Source organism: Agelaius phoeniceus, chromosome 29 (genome assembly GCF_051311805.1).
Source record: "Agelaius phoeniceus isolate bAgePho1 chromosome 29, bAgePho1.hap1, whole genome shotgun sequence".
In the NCBI taxonomy this organism is placed as follows: Eukaryota; Metazoa; Chordata; class Aves; order Passeriformes; family Icteridae; genus Agelaius; species Agelaius phoeniceus.
In genome coordinates, this window is record NC_135293.1 from 5059671 (window position 1) to 5079601 (window position 19931).

Below are 19931 nucleotides of genomic sequence, written 5' to 3' on the forward strand. Positions count from 1 at the left end.
CATTGGCCTCCAATGGGAAAGCTTTTAGTCAATTCATTAAATAAGTCTCAGATTGGATTTTTCTTATCTTGCAGAGTCACCAACAGCAGCAGTTGGAGACTGCACAGAACTGGGTAATGAGTGACCTGAACAGGTTTGTCTTCAGTGGCAAAATTCAGAAATGCTGTGCTGAAGAAATCTGGTTTCATTTGCGTTTACAAATGTCAGGTTTTCTGATACAAGGAATTCAGAATGATTTGGGTTGGAAGGGACCTCAAAGCCCATCCAGTGCCACCCCTGCCATGGCAGGGACACCTCCCACTGTCCCAGGCTGCTCCCAGCCCTGTCCAGCCTGGCCTTGGGCACTGCCAGGGATGCAGGGGCAGCCCCAGCTGCTCTGGGCACCCTGTGCCAGGGCCTGCCCACCCTGCCAGGGAACAATTCCTGATTGCCAAGATCCCATCCAGCCCTGCCCTCTGGCACTGGGAGCCATTGCCTGGCTCCTGTCCCTGCAGGCCTTGTCCCCAGTCCCTCTGCAGCTCTCCTGGAGCCCCTTCAGGCCCTGCCAGGGGCTCTCAGGTGTCCCTGGAGCCTTCTCTTGTCCAGGTGAGCAGCCCCAGCTGTGCCAGGCTGGCTCCAGAGCAGAGGGGCTCCAGCAGCTCCACGTCCTCCTGATGGTGGATGGGGGCCCAGAGCTGGACATGGTGCTCAGGGTGGGGAATGGACCCCCAAGCTGGAGCTTCTGGGAAAAGTTGAACCCTAAAAAGTCCCTGATGTGTTTTTGTTTGCATGATGAGCTCAGTTCCATGTCCTGGATTAGCCTGCTGGGCACATTTTGTGGGGTTTAGGGATCTGAAGGACTGTAAAACCTGAAAGCGTGGTGTACCAGCTTTTATTTTTTCATGCTTTTGTCTGATCTGCAATTAATTCTTAGCTTTCCATCAAGTTGGCTTCTCCACAACTCCAAAGTCATTACCTGACAGCTCAATTCCTCATTCATCTAATGCATGAAAAAGAGCCCTCTGCTAATGGCTTCCCCCAAGGTGCCTCTTTCATGTCCTGCTGTAGGGAGGGAGTCTCTGAAGGTGCTGTGGCAGAGAAAGGGCTGCTGGGCCTGCTGGCACTGAGGGATCACAGAGGACCAGGCCTTGGGTGACCTCATCTTGTGCCTGTGCTGCAGCTGTGGCACCAGGGTGACACTGAGCCTCCTCACCTTGAGCTGTCCCCCTGTGCTGTTCCCTCAGTCAGCGACTTTGTGGGATGATTGATCTCGGGCTGAGGTCATCTTTCAAGTTCCACATCTTGTCAATCTGTCTGGCTCCACCCACATGCAGTGATTCAGCTCCTGATGTGCTGAAATATTCCCTTTAGCCTTCCCACACAGAGTAAGGGCTTTTTTGTGATTCTGCTCGGAGCTGCAGCACCTCTTCTGTGCTCTGCTCCAAGCCTGTGCCTTCTGTGCTTGGAGAGCTGCAGAAAGTAGAGTTTGACCTCCTAAAGAGGAGAAGAGCAGCTATAATTGTTCTTTAAAAGTATTTTTTCCTCTAAATTTTGGATCCCATTTTATAGGATTTGGCCAATGTGCCATGATTTAGACAAATGGTGAAAAATACAGAGAGCAGCCCTGGGGGAAGGACTTGGGGTGTTGGTGGGTGAGAGGCTCAGGCTGCCCCGGCCATGGGCACTGAGCCAGAAACCCCCCCTGTGCTGGGCTGAGCCCCCAGCGTGGGCAGCAGGGGAGGGGGGGATTCTGCCCCTCTGCCCCTGTGCTCAGGTGAGACCCCACCTGCAGAGCTGCCCCAGCCCTGGGCACCAGCAGCAGGAGGACGTGGAGCTGCTGGAGCCAGGCCAGAGGAGGCACGGAGATGCTGCAAGGGCTGGAGCCCCTCTGCTCTGGAGCCAGCCTGGCACAGCTGGGGCTGCTCACCTGGACAAGAGAAGGCTCCAGGGACACCTGAGAGCCCCTGGCAGGGCCTGAAGGGGCTCCAGGAGAGCTGCAGAGGGACTGGGGACAAGGCCTGCAGGGACAGGAGCCAGGCAATGGCTCCCAGTGCCAGAGGGCAGGGCTGGATGGGATCTTGGCAATCAGGAATTGTTCCCTGGCAGGGTGGGCAGGCCCTGGCACAGGGTGCCCAGAGCAGCTGGGGCTGCCCCTGCATCCCTGGCAGTGCCCAAGGCCAGGCTGGACAGGGCTGGGAGCAGCCTGGGACAGTGGGAGGTGTCCTTGCCATGGCAGGGGTGGCACTGGATGATCTTTAGCCTCCCTTCCAACCCAAATCAGTCTGGGATGATTCTATGACAAATGTGGGGTTTTTTGGAGGGGGGGCAGGAGGATTCTCCTGTCTCTGTTCACTAATCCCATCTTTAGGGGTGCATCTACAAAGGTTGCTCTCTATTGCAGAATAAATATTCCAGCTCAGGTATTGTCACCTGTGCCATTGCACACTTGGCCTGGAGTGAGCAGCAGCTGCAGAGCTGTTCCTGAGGGAGCTGGAGCTGTGGTGGCCCTGATGCTCTGCTGAACTTCTGTTGTTTTTTCTCTGTATAGGAAACCCCTTAATGGGCTGTGACACCTGGTGTGCTTCTGTCCATGTTCTGGAACCCCCTGTCTGTACATGGGATTCAGTTGTTCTTTTTGGGGACATCTTCATTCTGTAGATTACACAATCCAGAATGGCTTGTTTTGGAAAGGATCTTCAAGCCCATCCAGTGCCACCCCTGCCATGGCAGGGACACCTCCCACTGTCCCAGGCTGCTCCAAGCCCTGTCCAGCCTGGCCTTGGGCACTGCCAGGGATCCAGGGGCAGCCCCAGCTTTAATGGTCAGACACCAAATTGTTACAGGTGCCACAAACATCTGGGAACGAGTTCTGCTGGGAGATGGGGAAGCACCTGGACAGATGGGCTTGGAAGCAGCAAGTGCCTTCTCTTTCCTCTTGTGTTCAGTGAAGTTGGTTCTTCTGCATGGTCATGTTCTGGTAAAGAAACAGAGTTGTGCTGAACAATTTCCCTGCTTTGTAGACTCATTTCCTCTGTTAATGGGAGACACAAGTCTCTTTAAGAACTGCTAATTGCTCAGGTTAAAAAAACCCCAAAGGCTGCTTGGTGTCATGTGTGGAAGTCAGACTCTCAGAAGAAAGTGTGAGCTAGTTCTGCTGAAAATGGAACAGATCAGAGGCACAACATCTACAAACCAGGTTTGCCAAAGTGCTTAAAATAACAACTGGCAGCTTCCCTGGGTGTTGTTGGAGTTGATGTAGAAATTTCCCAAAAGGACTGAGAGAGCAGAGACAGAAATGGCAGCGTTGGGAGTGCAGCTCCTGAGGGGTTTTGAAAGGGACTTCTCAGTGGCTTCAGAGCTGCTGATGTGGTGGCCAGGAGTGTGTTTGGTGTTGGAACTGCAGCAAGGACATCCCTGAGGAGCTGCTCAGGGCCCTGTGCAGCCCTCTTGGCTTGCTCAAGGCTGCCTGGTGGAGTTACCAGAGGCAGTGTTGGTCATGCCTGAGTTTCCTCCATTACCTGGGAGCAAAAGGAGCTCAGCCAGCAGGTGTTGTACCCTTCTGTCTCAAGTTATGGAGACCCCACTATTTTTAGTTGTTTCTACTTACTGTATTAAATATTTTGGGAAGTGAAGGAGTGGAGGGGGAGATGTCTCAAGCTCAGATTTGGATTTCCTGTGTCTGTCCCTGGAGGAGAAGCTTCTCTCAATATGTGCAAACCCTTGTGCCAGAACTGGCATGGAGCTTGGCATGTGCCAGGCCTTGGCATGGAGCTCAGGGCAAGGTTCTTCCCCCTGAGGCTGCTGGGCACTGCCCAGGCTCCCCAGGGAATGGTGCCAAGGCTGCCACAGCTCCAGGAGCTCCCAGGGCTGCTCAGGGTGGGGTTCTTGGGGTGGCTCTGCAGGGACAGGGTTCCCTGTGGGTCCCTTCCAAGCTGGGATATTCAAGGATCCCGTGCAATAACCCTGGTGCCTGCCAGCTCTCTGAACAGCTCATGGCATGGAGAAGGCAGGTCTGGAGTGGGAGCATTCCCAGAGCTGTGCTGATGCTGTTGGATCTGTGTAAGCTGAGGAATTGGGATGGATATGGACACATCTTCATCAAATTGAGCTTTCTGGGGGGAAAACAAAAGTTATTCACCTTTCTCTGCAAGAGCCACAGAAGAAAAGTGCTGGTGGCAGTTCACAGCTGAGTCCTCTGGAGAGAAAGCAGGAGGAGAGGAAGAAGAGACAAAGCAGGAGGGGAAGCAGCTTGTTAACTGTTTTCATTAAACTTTTTAGCATCTGGAAGATGATGAGTTAATTGTCAGGTGAGAGGAGGGGAAAGAATTAAGGAGGCAGTTCCTGGTGGTTGTTACCTTGCTGGAAAGATCCCGCCGAAGTTTCAGGTGTCCTTTTCAAAGTATCAGAATGTGTAATTCTGTCCAAAGAAGAGTCACCAGCTTTGAAGCACAGAGCCAGCCCATGTGGCTTGTTTTGGGGCCATGGAGAAGCAAGAGTTAATGTTTCCTGGGATCTGAAATGGGAACAGAGTGGGTGGATTGAAGGGGGGGTTTCTAGCCCAGACACTGATGGCTCCTGCAATTAAAAGCAATCCCAAGCCAAGCGGTTGAATTAATCCCAAAGACAGTGATTGGGAAAGACAATTCTGTGTAAATGGAGAAAATGAAACTTGAGTGTGGAGTGGGAATGCCTGGGCACGTGGGGTCTTGGGGGAGCTGGGAATTGGTCTCTGTTTTTCCAGGGAAGAAGTGTGCTGGGCCAGCATGCTCGGGGAAGGTTTTCTCAAGTCCTGGCTGTGGAAGGGCCCTGTAAAGCCCTGGCCCAGCAGGGACAAAGGGTTTGGAGGCAGCTGCTTGGCAGTGACCCATGGGGGGACATCCATGGCAGCAGGGACCTGCTGTGGTGACCTGGTGGGGAGGGTGATGGGGATCCCTGGGCTCGGGGTCTCCAGGCTGCTGAGGGGTTCGTGGCTCTGTCAGGCAGAACCTGGTGATGCTGCTGAGAGTGAGCAGCAGAACCGGGGCTTGGAACCGGGCGGTCCCTTCCACGCCGGAGTGCTCTGGGACCCTGCAGAATAACCCTGTGAAACAGAAGCTGAAGATCCAGGGGGAAAGACAGATTTGATGTTTTCCTAAGTTTAGTGACTCGGCGAGAAGGAGGAACCCAGCGGTCCTGGGAACCCAGCGGTCCTGGAGCGGGGCTGTGCCACGGCTCTGTCCCGAGTGCTGGGAGGGGCAGGGGGAGCGGCTGCCCGGTACCGGGAGGAGCTGCGGCTGCCCGGTACCGGGAGGAGCTGCGGCTGCCCGGTACCCGGAGGAGCTGCGGCTGCCCGGTACCGGGGGTGCTGCCGCCGCTCCGCTCCGTGCGGTTCCGGGCGGTTCCCACCGCCCCGCTCGGTGCTCTCGCAGCGGTGGCACTGCCGGGCTGTCCCCGCCCGGTGCCTCCCGCCTCCCTCGGTGTCGGCGGCGCTTTTCAGGCACCGAGCCCCGCTCCGCGATGGGAACAGCGGAGTCTGAGCTGCGGATGGGGGAGGGCGGCGGTGCCGTGCGCCGGGAATGTTCGTGACCCCGGGGCTGCTCGAACCCCTCGGGATGATCGACACCCGCCCTCCGTGATGGTCGGGGTCCCCTTCGGATGCCCGGACGCTCCCGAGATGCTCGGAACTATCTGCGATGCTGGGGTGTCTCTGGGATGCTCAGTACCTCCTGCAATTTTAGGAGACCCCTCCGGGCACGCTCGGATCCTTCCCGGGATGTTCGGAGCTCCCCTGGGGTGCTCAGAACGCCCCAGCCATGCTTGGACCGCTCCCCTCCCCTGCGGTGCTCAGGGTCCCCTTCCCCCCACGCTCGGAGCCCCCCCGAACGCTTGGACTCTCCGGGCTGCTCGGAACCCCCCAAATTCCGGGACCCCCCCTAAATTCCCGGACCCTCGCCCGGGTCGCGGCTCCGGGGTGGGCGGAGCACAGAAGGGCGTGGCCCGGTGGGCGTGGCTCCGGCGGGGAGGGCCCCGGGCCGGAGGGCGGGGCCGTGTCGCGCATGCGCGCGGCGGGCGCGGGCGGGCCCATCGCCGGGCGGGGCGGGGGGCGCAGGGAGGCGGCGGCGGCGGCCCCGGGCAGCGGCACCGCCCCGGCCCCGGCCCGCTGCGCTCCGCGCCCGCTCCGCGCCATGCCCGGCTCCATGTACCAGCCCGAGCCCGGGCAGCCGGCCCGCGGCCCGCCGCGCTGCCTCACCCTGCTCAGCCCGCCGCCGCCCGCCGGGCAGGACCCGCCGCCGGAGCCCGAGCCCGGCCGGGAGCGGGAGGGGCCGCCGGGGCCGCCGGCGCAGGGCGAAGCCGCCGCGCTGAGGTTCGCCCTGGACCAGCTCTCGCTGCTCGGGCTGGAGGGCGCGGAGGAGCCGGCGGGGGGCGCGGGGCCGGGCGGCCTAAGGGAGCGGGAGCGCGGCGGCGGCGGCTCCCCGGTGCCGGCCCCCGCCCCGGCCGCGGGCGCCTTCGGCAGCCTGGCCCCGCCGCTGGGGCCGCCTGCGCTGCTGCCCGAGCCGCCGGCGAGCAGGAAGAAGAGCGTGAACATGACCGAGTGCGTGCCCGTGCCCAGCTCCGAGCACGTCGCCGAGATCGTGGGCCGGCAAGGTAACGCGGCGTGGGGACACGGCGGGACACGGGCACCCTCCTCCCTCCCTCGCGCCGCCCGCCGCGATTTGGGGCAGTCTCGGGGCTTTGTCTCCCTGCGGAGGCGGAAACTTAACGGCGACAGAGCCGCGGCCCCGAAAGTCGGCCGCGGGTCCCGGGAGCCGCGCTCCGCGCCGGTCCCAGCGAACTGCCTGGAAATGGAAATTAAACTCCATCGGCCCTGCTGGGATAACGCCGGCTGCCCACGGAAAGTTCCCGGGAGCCACGCGAGGCCGTGGGAGCTGCCAGGACACGGAGCGAGGCGAGAGCTTTGCTTTCATTGTAGTTGTGCCTCTACCCCCTCCCCTCCAGCTCCGTATCTCAGACCCGGCGTGTAAACGGTGCCCCTTATCTCAGACTTCGTTTACAAATCCCGCTGATAAATCCGATATAAATGGTCATTAACCCGCTCGTTTGCGGTGGCCGGAGCTCCGCAGGCGGCCCTGGAGCCCCTCGCACCCACCTGTCACAAAGGGACGCCCCAGCCCCCGCCGGGTGGGTGTGCCCTGGAGTGGGCTTTGTCTCCAGGACGTACCGAATAAACCAAACTTTCACCTGGAAAATTCAAAAAGAAAAGACCCAGGGCGGAAGATTTAAGGGGAAAAAAGGGAAAAGGAAGGGAGCTGCTGCCCGCAGGGATCCCGGCAGGAATCCCCTGGCGAGGAGCGTGACCTCCGGGCTGTTTTGCCCTTGTGGGGTCTGGCAGCCCAGCCCTGCCCTCGCCCGGCGGCTCCCAGCGCTCCGTGCCCGGGGGGCTGCGGGCCGGGGGTCGGGGGGCTTTTTTTCCAGGGGGGAAGCGGGGAGCTGGGCAGGCTCATTGTTCTCTTTGTTAGCCAGAGCCATGCTGTGATGAGCGCGGTGACATCATGCTCTGCGCTTCCCATTGGCCTGCGCTGCCTCCCAGCCGGCCCCGCTTCCCGGCCTCCCAACTTTCCGTGCCCCCCTCCGCGGTCCCGCCGCCCCGGCCGGGGGTCCCTCCGGGCTGCCGGACCCCGCCGGGCCCGGAGAGAGCCGGGGCAGAGCCGGGGAGCGGAGCGTGGCACCGCGCCCTGCTCCCGGGGATCCTCCTCCTCCTCCTCCTCCTCCCGGGCTGGATGAGACCTGGATTTGGTGGAACAGAAGCTGTGCCGGGGCTGGGCTCTGCTGGGAGCCCGCCGGTGCTGCCGGGAATGGCCGCGTTTGGCCCGGGAGCTGCCGGTCCGTGCCTTCCTTGTTTGGGTGTTTCGGTGCTGTGAGACCCCGGCGCTGCCCCGAGGAGCTCGCGGCACAGCCAGATACCTGCACACACAGGCACACACAGATACCTGCCCAAACACCTCGGTGGAGTTCGGGTGCTCGCTAAGCTTCACGGGCTTGTGAAACTTATGAAAAAAATACTGCCGAAGAAATGATGATATTGGCTTGAGGAGGGGGGCTGGAGGCTGGAGGTGACCTGGGGCCGGCTGTGAGCTGGAGCTCCGTGCTGCAGCCCCAGCCCCTGGGCAGGAACAGCCCTCTCCCCTCTCCGGGGCTTTCCCTTTGTGTTTCCTGCCCCTCTCCTGCCTGCCGGGATGCTGAGGGACCCCACAGTCTGGGGGCCTTGCACTGGGTTTTTGCTGAGGAGGGGCACTCAGCACCCTCGGTCCCGCTGTGGATGGGCAGTGGGCAGCACGGGGCTGGCAGCAGTGGCTTTGTGCTCCAGCTGCTCTCCGTGCCACTGGCAGCTGGATTACAGCAGGGATGCTCAGGTGTAGCCTGAGCAATATCGAGTTTATTCCTCAGGGAGGAAGCAGAGCCCTTCTCACTCAGCCTGTGCTGCTCTCCCTCCAGACCTTCTGGTTCCCAGGGCCCCCCTGCGAGTCTCCCTCAGTTTTGGGAGCCCTGTGGCAGTGAGGTCTGGCTGTAGAGCTGAGCCTTGGGGTGTTTGGCTGGACCATCATCATCGTGGTGACAAAATGTGCCCTGCTGGTGACACTGCATGTGTCAGGGGCCATGTCCCTGTCACTGTTGTCTTTCCCTCACTGCCCAGCCTGGTTGTGACCCAGGGAGCAGAAATTTGTGGTGCTGCCACGCCTGAGCATGGGAAGGGATGAAGATGTGCATTTTGGGTGCCCTGGAAGGGGCTGGAGTTGGGACAAGGCTCAGGATCTCACTTTGGGGCTCTTTGGGACCTGTCCTGCGTTGCCCAGACCTGGCTGCTGTGGCAAGTGGGGACAGGGAGGTCCTGGCAGCCAGGACCAGCACATGGATGTCCTGTCCTGTGCAGGCTGAGATGGGACACGGGCACTTGGACACAACTTCTCCTACTTCTCTTCTTCAGTTTCTCTCCTTCAGATGCCCTAATTTAACCCTTTCACAAAGGAGCAGCAGCAGCCCATCAGGTAAATCTTTGTTCTTTAAATCAAATTGGTGTTTTCTTCCCTGAGCTGGAGGAGTGTTTGTGTCTGGATTGGCATCGGTGCCACCACAGAACAGCATCTGCCAGCCAAGATCTGGGGCTCCTGTTCCAGCTGGAACCTGGGGCTCCTGTTCCAGCTGGGACCTGGGGCTCCTCTCCCCCCTGCCCACATAGCTGGGGTGGGATTCCCTGGCTGTGCCTTCGCCTCCCAGCCTGCTCATGACTCCTGCTGTGGGAGGGATCATCTCCAAAAAGTGCTGTGGCACCAACTGGAGCATGTGGGCTCCTCTTGCCATCCAGCAGGGAGAGCCTTGGGGATCACTGGAGTCACCAGGAGCACGGGGCAGGGTTAGAGCTGCCCTGGCTGGCACCTGGGCTCTGTGCTGCTCTGGATTCCTGCTGTGCCAGCTTTGGAGGGGCATTTCCAGCAGTGGCTGCTCTGCCCTCCCACACCAGGTGCCTGCCAGGGGATGGAGCCACAGCTCCTCTCCCCATTGTGACACCTGGGGATTGTCACAGCTCTACAGAAGGAAAGTTGATGTTTATAGAAGATGCTGGGATGCTCAAAGGGTAAATCCAGGGGAGGATGGCACATGGCACCTCTCCTCACTGCTGGAGTGTGGCTGGCATTCCAGTGCTGAGATGCCCAGGGTGGCCATGGGCCCCTCTGGGCCAGCCTGGGCACCTGTAACCCTGCCATGGCTCACAGGGGTGCAAGGAATCCTCTCATTTCTGAGCCTCTCTGGTTTGGGCTGCTGCTCTCTGTTGTCTCCTGCCAGGGCCATGTCCCTGGAGGCACCTGGCACATCTCCCTGGCTGCCTCCTCCCAGCTGGGTCCCAGCAGAGCTGGGAGCTCCTGAGCTTGGTCACACAGATGGATGTGGCTGCTGGAGGATCTGCCTGTGCATCTGAGAGCTGGCACTGGCTGCACACTGTGTCCCAAGGAGAGGAGCCCAGCAGCCTCCCTGCCCCTCTGCTCAGTGTCTGGAGAAGGAGCCAAGGTGTGATGTGCTGGCTTCCTGCAGCAGGGCTGAGCTCGTGGCTGTGTGCAGAGCTGGGAAGGAGCACTCAGCAAGGGGAGGGGAGCTGTGCTGGGGGTGCAGCCTTTTCTCCTCCACACCTGTCCTGTCCTGTGCCATCCACTGGGGACCAAGGGGACCAGGAGCTCCAGAACTCTGGATCAGAGGCCTGGAGATGCTGCAGAGCTGGGGAAGAGGAAGAGCCATGGGTGAGGCACCAGAGGGTTCCTGAGCCTGTGACAGACATCATCCTCCTGCCTGGTGCCATCAGAGGCTGCTCCAGAAAAGCTCTGCTGGTGCTTTTTGGGTTTTATCACTCAGAGCTGGGCACTGCCAGCACAGACCTTGGTGACACAGAGATGTGGTCGGGAAGGGGATGAGGTGGCTCTGTCCTCATGGCAGGAGGATCCTGATGTGGGAGCAGAGGCTGCCTGGGCTGTGCTGGGGTCAGGGTGTGGATGAGCTGTGTGGGATCCATCACTGGAGGACAGAGGATGGAGAGGCCCTTCCCAGCCCTCTCTCCCAGCCCTGTGCTGCTTCTCATGGGCTCTTGCCGTGCTCTCAGCCCTGATCTGCCTGGGGCTTCTCACAGAGAGCCAGGTTTGCTGTGGTGATGCCAAGTGAGGATGTCCAGGGAGAGCAGCTGCCTTTCCTGCCTCCATCACCACGTTTTCCCAGGGGAGAATTCCCTGGATTCTGTTTCTTGTCAGAAATTACCAATGTCCCATCCAAGGGCAGCTGGGATGGCTTCAGCCAGGGCAGTTCTGCAGAGTGGAGAGAAATGGGAGCTGTGTGGGATGGGGAGGGGGTGAAAGAGGAGGAGGAGATGGAGTTGAGGCAGAGTTTGGGAGGAGTGTCCTGCTCACCCCCATCGGGGCTGTCCCTGCAGGCACAGCTGGGTGTGGTGGCACAGGGGGCTGGCACCTGGAGGGGGGTGGCACCTCTGGAATGACACTTGGACACCTCTGGAATGCTGGGGTTTGCTGGCAGCTGAGTGTGGCCATTGGGTGTCAGGATGAGTTTGTGCCCTCAGGGACTCAGAGGTTTAACAGCAGCTGAGCCACCCTCAGCCAGGCTCTGGTGTTCACAGTGTGGTGTTTCTGCTGCAGCTGCTGGGGCTGAAGCATCCCTGGGTCTGTCCCCTGTGTCCTCTGGTTTTGGGCTGGTTTTATTTGGATCTTTAAAGCCACTTAGGTGCAGATTTGCAGCCCAGTCTGGCACTTGGTTCTGCTGTGCAGCCCTTGGCCAGGGCAATGTGTGGGTGCCACCTGCTGCTGCTGGGCTGAGCTCTGCCACTGCCTGGCCTGGGAGCCCCAGGTCCTTTCCACAGCCCCCTCGGGCATGGCCCTGGTCCTGCAGCAGCTTCACAGGGATGTGGCCATCCAGGATGGAGTCACAGTGTGCTGGGGTGGAGCTTTGCAGAGGCTCATCTGAAATGTCTTGGGCTGGTCCAGATCATTCCAATACAAGAAGTGGAGCTTCTCTCCACATCTCTCATGTGGAGCTGCTGGAGCCAGGCCAGAGGAGGCACGGAGATGCTGCAAGGGCTGGAGCCCCTCTGCTCTGAGCCAGCCTGGCACAGCTGGGGGAGCTCACCTGGACAAGAGAAGGCTCCAGGGACACCTGAGAGCCCCTGGCAGGGCCTGAAGGGGCTCCAGGAGAGCTGCAGAGGGACTGGGGACAAGGCCTGCAGGGACAGGAGCCAGGCAATGGCTCCCAGTGCCAGAGGGCAGGGCTGGATGGGATCTTGGCAATCAGGAATTGTGGAATCCATCCCTGGAATGGATTTCCCAGAGCAGCTGTGGCTGCCCCTGCATCCCTGGCAGTGCCCGAGGCCAGGCTGGACAGGGCTGGGAGCAGCCTGGGACAGTGGGAGGTGTCCCTGCCATGGCAGGGGGTGGAACAAGATCAGCTCTGAGGTCCTTTCCAGCCCAACCCATTCCATGGTTCCCCAGCTGCAGTTGAAGCCCAGTTTGCAGTTCAAGTCCATCTGGCTCTGGGGGCTCAGCCATGAGGTGCCACCCCCGCTCCTGAGCAGGAGCATCCCTGGCTCAGCCACCTCAGGGGTTCAGGTGTGCTGCAGGGCAGGGCTGTCCTGCTGGGAGCTGGTGTCACCTGTCCCTGGTGTCCCAGAGCCATGGCTCTCTGTGCCAGGGTTAAACACTGCCCTGGATGCAGCGTGGCCACTGCCCATCCTGCCCATCCTGCCTGCTCCAGCTTTGGGACCATTGGGGAGTCCCTGCGACCAGGGGGTGTCTCAGGAGGAGTTTGGGCCTGGGGACAGGGCAGGACACATTGGTCCCTTGCTGTGTCCCACTGCTGGAGATGCTCTCAGGCAGTTCCTGGTGCTGGTGCCAGCACAGCCCCAGGCAGTGCCTCCCTCCCCAGCCTTTCCTGCCGTGCTTCTGGGGCAGCCAGGGGTGACCCCACACCCCAGCCCTCCCAGACCTGCCACCTGCTCCCCTCCCCTCCCCTGGGACACCCAGCCTCCCCCCCAGCTGTGTTTGGTGCCCTCCTGGCAGCATCCAGCAGCCACGGGCTGGGGGCATTTTTCCTGTGCTGCTGGTTTGAGGAGGGTGGAACTGGCCAAGCCAGGCACCCTTTGATTTCTGTCCAAGGTTTCTGGCTTTGTCCCTGTGAACAGCTCACAGGAGCAGCCAGACAAACTCTTCCTCTCTTTGGTGCTGCCAGGGCATGGTTTGGGTCCCTCTGGTGCTGCTGGTGGGATGCAGTGGGGTGAGGAGGAGCCTCACTGGGCCGTGTCCCTGTGGGATGTGGCTCCTGAGTGGGTTTGAGTGCAGCTTCTGGAGCTGCCACTTGCTGAGGGTTGGGATGGATCTCAAGGAAGGGGCTGGGCACTGCCCAGGCTCCCCAGGGAATGGTGCCAAGGCTGCCACAGCTCCAGGAGCTCTCAGGGTGGGGTTCTTGGGGTGGCTGGGCAGGGACAGGGGCTGGGATCAATGATCCCTGAGGGTCCTTTCCAAGCTGAGATATTCCATGGTTCTGTGATGCTGCAAAGGATGAATTTGGGACCTTGGGCATGAGGCTGGTGCCCGTGGGAGGCAGAGCAGAGCCTCCTCCCTCTGCCCTGGGCTTGTCCTGCTTTGCCCAGCAGTGGAGCAGGGGCAGATCCTGCAGCAGGCACCAGGATAAATCTGGGAGGGGGCGTGGGAGTTGCAGGTGCCTCTCCCAGGACAGCCCTGTAGGAGCTGGCACATGGCAATGGCTTCAGTAAATGTCACCTTCAATGGTTCTGCCCTGCCCCAGTCCCTGGGCCATTACTGCTCTGTGTGCCCAGCCATAAATCCACCAGCCAGGGCTTGGGGGTGCCAGAGAGCCTGGCTGTGACACCAGCCAGTGTGACACCACTGACTGTGACAGTTTTTTCCTTCTTGTCATCCCTAAGGTTTAGTGCTGGGATTGTAGCACAGCTCCTGCTCCCCCTCTGCTCTGCTGGAGAGCCTGGGCTGATTCACCTGCCTGGGACAGACCTGCCTCAACTCCTGGTGCCATTCCAGCCCTGGCTCAGTCACAGAATCCCAGAATGGTTTGGGTTGGAGGGGATGTTAGAGCCCCTCCAGTGCCACCCCTGCCATGGCAGGGACACCTCCCACTGTCCCAGCTGCTCCAAGCCCTGTCCAGCCTGGCCTTGGGCACTGCCAGGGATGCAGGGGCAGCCCCAGCTGCTCTGGGCAGTCTCTTTCACTGCACTGGGTTGACTCTGGCTGGTTCTGGGCACCCCCCAAAGCTGCTCCATCACTGCATCCCCCACTCCATGGGGGGATGCATCCCTCACTCCATCCTCTGTGGACAGGGGAGAAAAATACAGCAAAGGGTTCATGGCTTGAGATAAGGGCAGGGAGAGATCCCTCACCCAATATGGACAAGGGCAAAACAGACTCAGCTTGGGGGTACTAATTGAATTTATTATTAACAAAATCAGAGCAGGATCATGAGAAATAAAATAAATCTTTAAAATACCTTCCCCCTCCCTCCTTCCTGGGTTCTCCCTCTGCCCTCCAGCAGTGAAGGGAGGTGGGAATGGGGATCACAGTCACTTCATCCCAGATTGTTCCTGCTGCTGCTCAGGGAGGGGAGTTGGAGCCCTGTCCCAGTGTGGGGTCCCCCCCAGGGGACACAGGTCCCCCCCAGGGGACACAGGGACACAGGTCCCTTCCAGGGGACACAGGGACACATGTCCCTCCCAGGGGACACAGGGACACATGTCCCTCCCAGGGGACACAGGGACACAGGTCCCTCCCAGGGGACACAGGGACACAGGTCCCTCTCAGGGGACACAGGGACACAGGTCCCTCCCAGGGGACACAGGTCCCTCCCAGGTCTCCACCCTGTCCCAGCTGGGTCCCCTCAGGGTCCCAAGTGCTTCCAGCAGAGCTGCTCCAGCGTGGGCTCCTCTCTCCAGGGCTCTGCAGTCCCTGCCAGGACCCTGCTCCAGCTCAGGCCTCCCTCAGGCTCACAGCCTTCCCTGGGCCTGTCCCTGCTCCCTGTGGGCTCCTCCTGGGGCTGCAGGTGCATCTACACCCCTGAGGACTTCCATGGCCTTCACCATGGTTTTCCCTGGAGGCCACAGGGGCATCTCAGCTCCTGCCCCTCCTCCTGCCCTGCCCTGGGTGTCTGCAGAGCTGCTTCTAGCAGGTTCTAACCCTGCTCTGCTCTACACCCAGTTACAGCTGCTCAAGACCTTTCTTCCTTCTTAAACCCATGATCCCAAGGTGTCCCTACCATCTTTGCTCGGCTGGGTCTTGGTCAGTGCCAGATCCATCCTGGTGGTGGCTGGAGTTGGCTCTGTGGAGACAGGGGGAGCTTCTGGCTCACAGAAACCATCCCTGTAACCTCACTCCCCACCCTGCCAGGGAACAATTCCTGATTGCCAAGATCCCATCCAGCCCTGCCCTCTGGCACTGGGAGCCATTGCCTGGCTCCTGTCCCTGCAGGCCTTGTCCCCAGTCCCTCTGCAGCTCTCCTGGAGCCCCTTCAGGCCCTGCCAGGGGCTCTAAGGTGTCCCTGGAGCCTTCTCTTGTCCAGGTGAGCAGCCCCAGCTGTGCCAGGCTGGCTCCAGAGCAGAGGGGCTCCAGCCCTTGCAGCATCTCTGGCCTCTCTCCAGCAGCTCTGCATCTTTCATGTGCTGAGGCCCTTCAGCCTTCCAGGCCTTTCCTTCTCCAGCCTCACAGCTGGAAGAGCAGCCCTGCCCTTCCTCAGGGAGCGTCTGGGAAGAGGAGGAGGGGAAGGAAGGAGTGCCCTGAGCCAGCCAGGCCCTTGCAGCTGCCTGGCTGTGCCCGGAGGAGCCGAGCTGTTCATCCACAGGGATCTGCAGCAGCCTCTGCCATGGCCAGGAACCCGCCCAGGGCTCCAGGGGAGACTCCTCCATCCCAGCTTTGTGCTGGGTGCCCTGCAAAACTCAGGGCTGGCAGGGGACAGAGGGGTCCCTCACTGCTCTGTGGCAGTGGTCACTGAGCTCAGCTTGGTTAAGCTGTGCCTGGTTTGCAGGGACTTAATTGAGAGTGGATGCAGTTAGGGCTGGGGGTGCAGGGAGTGGGGCTAGGCTGGCAGCCACAGACTGCAGCTCAGTGGGGCAGAGCAGAGGGGCCCTGGAGGAGAACTGGAGCCTTCTGCAGCCCCAGAGGAGGGCAGGAGCCTTTGGCTGGATGATGCTGCCAGGGCCCACGGCCAGAGCCCAGCTGGGCCAGGACAGGGCCATGGCCAGGGCTGTGCCCAGCGCTGCACGGGGCCAAGGCAGAGCTGCAGCCCCATCTCGCAATCCCACAGGCAGCCGTGGGCAGCTCTGCCTGCTGAATCACGTTCCTCCTGCAGGGGAAGCAGGACTTTCCAGAACAGGGAGAGCCCTGGGAGCACCCCTGCCCCAGCCCAGGCATGGGGGATCCCTCCCGTGGGACAGGGAGGGGAGGGGGTGGCTGTGTCCCCCACCTGGGCAGGGTCCAGCTCCCCTGTCCCTCCAGGAGTGCATCCAGGGCTGTTCCTCAGGTTCAACTGCTGGCCCAGAGGTGTCAGTGGACCTGCAGGATCCAAACAGCCTTTTCTTTTCTTTCCATCTTGACATCTTTATTCTCTTTGTACCTCCTTAAACACCTCTGGAGTGAATGCAGCTTCTCACCTGCTCAGTGGCCCTGATGGTGCCCCATGGCTGCCTGCCCTGGCACCTCTGCCCACGCCTGTCCCAGCCCTCTGGAGCAGGGCTGCAGGCTGCATCCAGCTGATCCCCAACCCCTGAGGGTCAGAACAGTGCCAGGAGCTGGGAGAAGCCAGGGCAGCCCCCCAGCACTCAGCCATGAGCCCCCATCTGCCTCGGTGGCGGGAGGGACCCCTATCTCCAAGGGTGTCCATGCTGCAGGTGCAGAGCCAGAGGGGCCTACTGGTTCCTTCTGGTTCTTGCTGGTTCCTGCTGGTTCTTGCTGGTTCCTGCTGGTTCTTGCTGGTTCCTCCTGGTTCCTGCTGGTTCCTGCTGGTTCTTGCTGGTACCTGCTGGTTCCTTCTGGTTCTTGCTGGTTCCTGCTGGTTCCTGCTGGTTCCTTCTGGTTCTTGCTGGTTCCTGCTGGTTCCTGCTGATCCATTGTGTCCCCCACCCTGGATGAGCAGAGGGTCACTGTGAGCCCCAGCATTGATGTGTCATTTTTCCCCCTTCTCCTCGCCCTGCAGGCTGCAAAATCAAAGCCCTGCGTGCCAAGACCAACACGTACATCAAGACACCGGTCAGGGGCGAGGAGCCCGTGTTCATCGTCACCGGCAGGAAGGAGGACGTGGAGATGGCCAAGCGCGAGATCCTCTCGGCCGCCGAGCACTTCTCCATGATCCGGGCCACGCGCAACAAAGTCAACGGGCTGACGGGGGCCTTGCAGGGACCCCCCAACCTGCCTGGCCAGACCACCATCCAGGTGAGGGTCCCCTACCGCGTGGTGGGGCTGGTGGTGGGACCCAAGGGCGCCACCATCAAGCGCATCCAGCAGCAGACGCACACGTACATCGTGACGCCCAGCCGGGACAAGGAGCCCGTGTTCGAGGTGACGGGCATGCCCGAGAACGTGGACCGGGCGCGCGAGGAGATCGAGGCGCACATCACCATGAGGACAGGCTCCTTCATCGACGTCAACGCCGACAACGACTTCCACTCCAACGGCACCGACGTCTGCCTGGAGCTGCAGGGCGGCGCGGCCGCCCCGTGGGCCAAGGCCCCGCACCCGGCCCAGCGCCCCCCGGCCGCGCTGCGCAACGACAGCCTGAGCTCCCTGGGCAGCGGCTCCACCGAGTCCTTCTACAGCGGGCGCGTGGCGGCCGCCAGCCCCACCAGCCCCTACAGCACCTTCAGCGAGCCCCCGGCCCCGCTGGGCTCCGACGAGTGCGACTTCGGCTTCGACTTCTTGGCCCTCGACCTCACCACGCCCACCACCACCATCTGGTCGCCCTTCGAGCGCTCGGGCAACCCCCTGCAGGCCTTCAGCAGCTGCTCCTCCATCAACAGCTCGCAGAGACGCAACAGCGGCCCGGCCACGCCGCGCCACTCGCCCACGCTGCCCGAGAGCGGGGCGGCAGGGCTGGAGCACCCCTCGGCGCGGCGCATCCCCAGCGACCCCGCCGGCGCCCTGGCCTGGCTGCCGGCGCAGGGCTCGCTCTCCTCCTTCTCCAACAGCACCGGCTACTCCTCCTCCTCCTCGCTCCCCGGCAGCATCTCGGCCGCTTCGGGCTCGCCCACCGACTCGAGCAGCTCGGACGGGCACCGCAAGAGCTCGCGGGAGTGCATGGTGTGCCTGGAGAGCGAGGTGATGGCCGCGCTGGTGCCCTGCGGCCACAACCTGTTCTGCATGGAGTGCGCCCTGCGCATCTGCGGCCGGGCGCAGCCGCAGTGCCCCGCGTGCCACGTGCCCGCCACCCAAGCCATCCACATCTTCTCCTAGCGCGGGGGCTCACCCGGGACCCCCCTCCACCCCAACACCACGGCGTTTTAAGGACTTTCTACTGTTGAAATCGAGCTTTTTATTTAATACCAGATGCGATGGGCGCAGGGGTGGGAGGGGGGAGAGGCGGCGGCCGGAGGCGCAGAGGGCACGGCGGGCACGGCGGGGCGGGGGGAGGCCGAGAGGGGGGTCGGGAGGGTGGGGGCCAAGGGGCCGAAGAAGAAGAAGAAGAAGAAGATGAGGATGATGAGGATGAGGAAAGAGGGGCGTGAATTCCGCGAGGAGGAAACTCCGATGTTTACAGAATAGCTTTAACTCTTCACCTGGCTGTGGGGCTGGGGAGGGAGCCCGGCTGTTCTCCACCAGTCCTTCCCAAATACCAGTATTCCGTTTGCAAACTGAAATAACCAGAAAGAAAAGGTCCGGTTGCACTTTTTATTTTAGGACACGCAAGGGTTGTCTTTTATTTTTTTAAAATCATTCTATTATTATTATAATAATTTTTTTGTGGTTCTTTTGTATGTAGGTTTTTTTTTTTTTGATGATTCTCAGTGGTTCTATAAAAATATATTTTTTTTTTTTTTTTTTTTGTAATGCAGGTCTATCTTGTATTTTGCCAATGTGAAAACTGCCCAGAAATGTGTGATGTGAGGTCAGAAAGCTGTGGAATGGAGGGGGCACAGTTAACACACCATGTCACAAAAACCAGACAGATTTCTATCTCCATTTTATTTTGGGGTTAGTTTGGCGGTTTTTTTGGGGGCTTTTCTTTTTTCTTTTTTTTTTTTTAGGTTTCTTTGGTTTTGTTTTATTTTTTTATTTTTTACCTCTTTATGTATATGTAGGGAATTTATAGGAAAATATGTACTTTATTGAATAAATTTTAAAAACTAAAATATATTTTATTTTAAAAAGAAAATAACGGACCTTTAACCTTACATGGCTAAAGTACTGATTATATATTTGCTGAGCTGACTTGACGGTTATGAAAATTGTATCAAGAGTTTTATTTTTTGACTTCAAAGCCTTCTTAATAAAGACTTTTTACTATATATGAATCCTTGTGCTATCCAGTGTCTCCCTGCCTGGAGCCTCTTGGTACCTGTTCCCATTTCCTTGGGCCCAGGGAGAAGGTGCCAGCCTGGGGGCAGGAGCAGTGGGGACATTTGCTGCCTCCCACAGGTGGGTTTGTCCCTGCCCAGGCTGGGTGATCCTGCTCTGGCGCTGGCCTTCTCCTTATCCTCACAGATATTCCTGCTCCCAATCCCAAAATCCATCCGTGGGCAGCAGGGGAGGGGGGGATTCTGCCCCTCTGCCCCTGTGCTCAGGTGAGACCCCACCTGCAGAGCTGCCCCAGCCCTGGGCACCAGCAGCAGGAGGACGTGGAGCTGCTGGAGCCAGGCCAGAGGAGGCACGGAGATGCTGCAAGGGCTGGAGCCCCTCTGCTCTGGAGCCAGCCTGGCACAGCTGGGGCTGCTCACCTGGACAAGAGAAGGCTCCAGGGACACCTGAGAGCCCCTGGCAGGGCCTGAAGGGGCTCCAGGAGAGCTGCAGAGGGACTGGGGACAAGGCCTGCAGGGACAGGAGCCAGGCAATGGCTCCCAGTGCCAGAGGGCAGGGCTGGATGGGATCTTGGCAATCAGGAATTGTTCCCTGGCAGGGTGGGCAGGCCCTGGCACAGGGTGCCCAGAGCAGCTGGGGCTGCCCCTGCATCCCTGGCAGTGCCCAAGGCCAGGCTGGACAGGGCTGGGAGCACCTGGGACAGTGGGAGGTGTCCCTGCCACGGCAGGGGTGGAATGAGATGGGCTCTGAGGTCCCTCCCAACCCAAACCATTCTCCATGCTCGTGATCCCTCACTCACTTGGCCACCTCATTGTCACTGTCCCAGCTGTACCCACCCTCCGTGTGGCACCAGGGTTTCACTCTGGCCCTGCAGGGCTGGCCAGGCCCCTCAGGCCCCGTGTG

General features: G+C 60.3%; 1 protein-coding gene across 1 annotated transcript; it reads left to right on the top strand.

Moving 5' to 3' along the window:
* The first annotated feature begins 6038 nt into the window (after nt 1-6038).
* Nucleotides 6039-19020, top strand: MEX3D (mex-3 RNA binding family member D). The gene is made up of 2 exons (XM_054650216.2): nt 6039-6603; nt 16714-19020. The coding sequence occupies exons 1-2, from the start codon at nt 6144-6146 to the stop codon at nt 17964-17966; spliced, it is 1713 nt and encodes a 570-aa protein (XP_054506191.2). The 5' UTR covers nt 6039-6143; the 3' UTR covers nt 17967-19020.
* Nucleotides 19021-19931: the final 911 nt, after the last annotated feature.

Coding starts and splice junctions, on each gene's coding strand:
- MEX3D (XM_054650216.2), top strand. CDS start 6,144: ATGCCCGGCTCCATGTACCAGCCCGAGCCCGGGCAGCCGGCCCGCGGC. Junction 6,604..16,713: donor CGAGATCGTGGGCCGGCAAG/GTAACGCGGCGT, acceptor CTCGCCCTGCAG/GCTGCAAAATCAAAGCCCTG.